General features: G+C 40.3%; 1 protein-coding gene across 1 annotated transcript; it reads right to left on the reverse strand.

Moving 5' to 3' along the window:
- Positions 1–4,626: 4,626 nt before the first annotated feature.
- LOC141485901 (uncharacterized) lies at positions 4,627–5,846 on the reverse strand. The gene is made up of 2 exons (XM_074183554.1): positions 5,402–5,846; positions 4,627–5,338 (listed from the first exon to the last, which is right to left on the reverse strand). The coding sequence occupies exons 1-2, from the start codon at positions 5,812–5,814 to the stop codon at positions 4,627–4,629; spliced, it is 1,125 nt and encodes a 374-aa protein (XP_074039655.1). The 5' UTR covers positions 5,815–5,846.
- Positions 5,847–6,515: the final 669 nt, after the last annotated feature.

Here is a 6,515-nt window from a genome sequence, read left to right on the forward strand (position 1 = left end):
TTTTTCAACTCACGATATTGAAAACACATTATCATTCCCAAAACTAATCGCCGTCACTTTGAAATGCAGTATCCAACTCTTTTTGCCAATTATCTCTCACTGATAATGCTGTCTCATAAAGCTTAGTCGACTCCTCAAGCTCAGCCTGAGCTTGCATTCTCGAACGTTGATGGAATTGCTTATCTTTACCAATTTTTGAACGGAGTTCATCAGCATCTTTAGACATTCTAGCCAATTCAACCTTCGCTAATGCAATCTTGGCATCTAATGCTTCAAGAGTTTCATTATTAGCATTAATAGCTCGCTCACTCTTTTCAAGTTCAGCAATAGTCATCTGTGCCTTTACAAGACGGCATTTTGCTTTCCTTTTCATTTCCCCAAACCGATGGAGGGGGCTGAAAGAAGATAGCGGTTCAGCTTTCAAATCACTCTTCATTTCTTTAGGAGTACCTTTTGGCTTCCTCTTCGATCTGTCACTTTTCGTTGCGGGTTTTTTCTGTCGCACAACACTTTTGGATTCTTTCTTTTCTTTAAAGTCAGTGACAATCGATGAAGATGCCTTAGTAACCTTCCTCTTGATTGTTCTAGATTTCTTATCAACACCAAGAGGAAGGGTAGATGAAGAGTGTTTGAGTGATGATAATTGCGAAACGATCGGATTTTCAATAATAATTTGCTCATTTGGTTCTGGCACATCTGCAAAGTTAACGAAGTCGTTAATATCAAAATCATTTATCGAATCTTGACTCGATAAATGTAATACTGGAATATTTTCAAAATCAGTCTGATCGATATCAACAAGTGGTGAACCATCTTCAGCAATCAATAGCGGCATAGAGCTCATGATTATTAAGGTCTGAGGAATGATATGTGATAGCAATAGAATGTGGATAGGAAAGGTGATGATGTTACTGAGACCTCACCATTTATAGAAGAAAATAAACTAGCGCATGCGCTCTTTCATCAACTGGCACATGCGCTCTCTCACTAAACTATTCACGCATGTAACAATCTTTGTCATTTAAGAGGAAAACTTTGTGTTGCATGCATGTATTTTTAAATGTTAGAAAATAATACAAATAAATTCAAAATATATATATTTATTAATAATAGAGGACAATAACGATAATAAAAAATGAAAAATGTTAATATGTCTCTGTGGATGTGGAACGTTCTTTGACTCTATTCCTCAATAGTTGTTGCTCGTGCGTCAAACACCAACATTGAAAAAAATGGATTCTCCTATTGGGGTAGAGTTGACCAACCTTCTCACACAGATCCCAAGTACTTCTACATGCATTGCATACATGATTCCAACAATTCATGGAATATGTATCACAACGCAAACAACGTTGCAGTGGAGTTGGAACGGCAGCACAGGTACCACAAATATTTCTACAGATACCTATATTGTTAAATATTATAGGTTCGGAACACTTCAGACACTGTAACTGTTGTTGACGATAATCCGATTTTGTTCGCTTCGGTGGATGAGAAGGAGGCGATAGTTGAATCCGCAACACGCAATCACTACACATACCAGTACATGGATTGATTGAATCCTTAGGTCTACTTATTTGACAAAAGTAGCACACAATAGCCCCTGCAATCATCATTGGGTAGACACACACTTTTGATTTTTCATTCCACTCTTTTGGAAACGGCATTTTACTAATTCGATTAGAAATATTAAGAGATGACTTACAGAAACTCTGAATGCTCTCTCCTATACCTACGATCTCTATTTATACAAATCAACATCATGTGGAAGTATAGTGGGATAACTTCTCCTACTATTCCACTCTAAACGAGTCAAGTGGGAGTCGCATCACCTCCTATATAAGTTGACTTGCAAACCTAGAGTTCATTCATTCACTCTCTACAACTGTGAGCAAACAACAACAAGATGAATTCTGCAAAAATAAATGCTGCATTAAATAGAATAGCTGCTGTTGATGAAAACAATTGGATAGACGAATCAGATGATGAGGATGTCAATGTTCCGCTAGAGGAAGTAATAGTTGAAGCAGAAGATGTTGGAGTCGATGAAGATGAGATAGACGAAGTTGAAAACGAGGCCAACCAAAGCGACGAAGATGATGACGTGATGGAGTTTGAGAGGGTCATGGATGAAGAAGGAGATGATGAAGGGATAGAAGCTGACACAACTGAAGGTGATGGTGCTATGAGGATCGGTATGCGAACACTCAATGTCAGTGAGACACTGGAAGATCCCTTGGATTTGTATTGTGCATTGGATGCATACGTATTGATCAGCACAATAGATGGAGAGAACAAAAAACTATGTTGGTGCTGCTTTCGGTTTTATTCGCATAGAAACAATAATGGAGGGTGGTATGCCCATGTCAACACCCACAACACTGTCTCAATTATGGAAATGGGACAGAATTGGTGTGAAGCTTGCGAGAGGCCACTAACAAACTTCACCCGAGTATCTACATGTATTATATGTAATAATGTCCAACCTGTGGCACAATAACCGTGGACCTACTGGTCAAAAAAAAACAACAGCCCTTTTCAGGGCTACATTATTCACACAAACAGTAGTTAGTTGTATTAGTATTCATAGATTATGTGACAAATGAATACTTTGACTAATAAAAGTCTAAGTTGGAAATTTGTTAGTCTTTGAATATCTATACATTATATGACAAATAAATTACTATTTGTTAGTCTTTGAATATCTATACATTATATGACAAATAAATTACTACTTTGACTGAAAAGTCGAAATTTGGAATTTGATAGTCATTGAATATCTATGCATATGATGAGTACTACTTTAAATGAAAGTTGAAGTTGGCATTTGTCAATCATTCATATGCATATAATGATGAATACTTTCACATACATATATTTCGTTTGAGATTATAATGTTAACATAATGTTAACAATGGTATGAATCTGTTTCTGTTTGAAAGTATAATGGTAGCTCTGAAAAGAGCTATTTTTTTTATTGTTTCAGTCTTTAATTGTAGCCCTGAAAAGGGCTGTTATTTTTTTATTAATCCATGCAATGATATGGACTAACGCTCCTCATCATCAGAAACAATAATTATGGTATCGTCATCTGAATCAGATGATATACTAATGATATCATCCTCATAGTAGTCATCTGAATCAGATGATATACTCATGATGTCGTCGTCGTCATAATCAGCTGAATCAGATGATATACTAATCACATCATCCGCATTATTATCGTCAACAGCATCTATGTCGTCCTGAATACCTTGTTCCACTCGTTCTGCGAAATCATCAGGAAGATCATAGATTCGCTGCAGAAATTGAGCGAAGGTTGTACTCAAATGATCAGACGTTGAATCTATTTCATGTACTTGGATGGGTCCTGTACTCGACATTGTGGAAGAATGATATAGAACTGGGATTGTTGCTATATTTATATTGGAAGAAATGAAATGGAGGGGGTGAAATGTAGAACAGTGTTTGAGATTCGAAAACATCAAGAATGAAACTCTGAGCGATTATTAGGAGAAATTCTAGTGATTATTATGGAAAAAAAACTAATAAGAGGGAGAGGAAGGGAGGAAGACACTGCCCCAGCCTCGCAGTGCCTCGTGTACACCAACCAAAAAGTGTGTACTCCGTGGAAGGAAAGGAAAGGAAATGATGGACGAGTAGATGATTATATGTCATCATCGGAATTGAGGACATCATCATCGATTAGGATTGGGGATGGCGGAGGACTATCCTCGATGAGGATAGGGGATGGTGGAGGACGTCTAACGTCAAGCTCGTCATCAGCATCATCACCAGAGTCGTCGTCGTCATCATCGTCGTCGTCGCTACTCATTGGGACAATGTCATCATAAGCAGGGTCCCACCATCCGTCAGGATCTGGATATTCCGAGTCATCCAAGTGTCCTTCGTCACTGCCAGTGACATGTTGAACTTGCATCCTGATGTCGTGATCCCGGTATTCGTATGGCGGACTGTGGGGTTCCGTGGTGGAAGAGACTACCTGTACCTGGCTGTTATCCCAGTAATTGAAGTTGTACCCCTGATCCGGGCAGCTATAGGGTTCGGAGGTTGAATCGGGTTCCATCTCGATGCTAGCTGATCAACTGAATGTTTCATCAGATGATTTCTACTTTTATACTTTCGAGAGGGAGTGGGAGAGGAGTGGAACATTGAGTAGGGGTAAATTGTAGTGTGACATAAGACATATTCAATGAGTAGGGGTAAATTGCAAAGTAACATAAGACATATTCAATGAAAGAGATACTTGAATGGATAAAATACAAATGAAATATACTTGTCGATTTCACTATGAAACATGTCTATTTTTTATTTTTTAAATTTTCTTCACATGAAATTATTTACAAGTGATTAGAGGACACAAAAATTGATGTGAGGTATTTGTCTAGAAGAACTTGGAATTGAAATAAAAAAAATAATAATAATAATAAGAGGAAGTGAAGAAAAATGCTCCAACCATCGCATTGTTCAATGTGTACCAAACCAAAAAACAGTGTACACCCTTTATTTCACTTCCTTTTCCTTTATTCAATATAAACTTAACAAATATAAACTTAAAACTACCATAATTAAATACTCCTAACTAACCTAAAACTAATCTTATATTTACACTTCATCTACAAAAAGAGTGTCCATAACTGTCACTATTTTTTTGTACAGCTTTATCGAAGAGGTCTCTGCTTTACACCTTTCCTGCAGAGATGCATAATTCCGATCTATTTCGGCCATTTCCTTTTGGATTTCCCTCCGTCGGTTATCCATTTCAGCCATTTGTCGCTTCATGGTAACCAACGCGGCCTCGCTAGATCGGGCAGCTCGTTCTGCTTTCTTGCATCTCTGCAGAAAAACACTCATCTTTTCACTAACCTCTCCGATAGGCTGTGGCACCAACACCTCAGGATCCGCCGGTGTCGCTGGCAGCGGTGGTAGTCGCGTCACCAACGGCGACAATATCACCAACTCCGGAGAAGGACTCCTCGGAATTTCCACTGCTGCTGGTGCTGCTGCTGGTGTGGAGGCCCTCTTACGAGAGGTCGAAAAACTACCTGCATAAGGATTAGTCCTATTGCAAGTAGCTCGGTACTTTGAAATAGGACCAACCTTTGCTGCAGGTCGTTGGCAAACCTTCTTCACAGCCCTGACTTCCTCCTCCTCCTCGAATAAGTCAGGGCTAGAAGATCTGCACCTAACTCGCGAACGCGAAGTGGTTGGCTGGTCAACCGTCACCGCTCTCGAAGATGCTGCCTCCTCCTGGTCAGCGGACACCGGCAGAATAGACGCCACAGCATTATTCACCTCCTGTGTATTGGTTGCCATTCTGAAAAAGAAGAAATAATACAAAGTTAGTTGATATAAAAAATAACATTCCTAATTTACTTACTCAAATATCAAGTTGGTCGTTGGAACGTACTGCCTTGTTGTGGAGTGGACTGCTCTCGATGAGATGACTTCTCGAACTGAATGTTGTGGAGTGCTCTCCGGAGGGTATCGACTTCGATGCGTGAGCGGTGGGAAAATGGTGGGAGCGCACATGCGCGATGAGGGTAGGGGTGTACATGCGCAAATGTTGGGAGTCGGGGGGCGGGGCTTCGGGGAGGGGAGGGGCGGGGCCTCGGAAAGGGGGCGGGGCTTCGGAAAGGGGCGGGGTATCCGAAAAGTTGGTGGCGACGGGGGGGCCCTAACGGGCCACGCCCACTGCCTGGGCTCCGCCCAGGTGGGTGGGGCCTCCGGCCCCAGGTAGGCGGGACATCTGGAGAGACATCTACGCCCTCTTCGCGCGCGCGTTCGTAACATAATATGCAACCGAACACCTAACCTAACGTATTAACGTAACCTAACCTAGTACGCTAACCTACCGCTATGCAACCAAACACCTAACCTATCGTATGTATTAACGTAACCTAACCTAGTACGCTAACCTACCGCTATGCAACCGAACACCTAACCTAACCTAACCTAACCTAACCTAACCTACAGTAACTATTAACCTAACCTAACGAGGGAATACTAACCTAACACCTAACCTAACGTAAGTATGCAGCTAACCTAACGTAGCTATTAACCTAACCTAACGAGGGAATACTAACCTAACACCTAACCTAACGTAAGTATGCAGCTAACCTAACGTAGCTATTAACCTAACCTAACGAGGGAATACATTCACCATGTTGGTTCCATTAATACATCATCAGTTGGTTTTGGTTTTGGTTGTATTATTCTATGATTTGGATTAATGTTCAGTCCTGGATATCCCAGTCCACCTGATGATGATGGCCTGACTTTATAGTTTCTCTCCAAAACTTCTTTATGGTTTTTCTCCAATACTTCAACTCTCTGTTCCAGTACATCATACTTTTTCATTGTAGTCCCTGTTATGTTTGACATAGCATCAAATTTTTTATTTGTAGACGCTGTTATGTCAGACATTTTTATGTCTACATCACTTGTAAGTTTGTCAAATTTACGAGTGAAAGTTATCCGAGCCTCTGCAATTT

This window comes from Leptinotarsa decemlineata, unplaced genomic scaffold (assembly GCF_025532065.1).
Source record: "Leptinotarsa decemlineata unplaced genomic scaffold, Ldec_3_MD MMD2_tig00026340_RagTag_RagTag, whole genome shotgun sequence".
In the NCBI taxonomy this organism is placed as follows: Eukaryota; Metazoa; Arthropoda; class Insecta; order Coleoptera; family Chrysomelidae; genus Leptinotarsa; species Leptinotarsa decemlineata.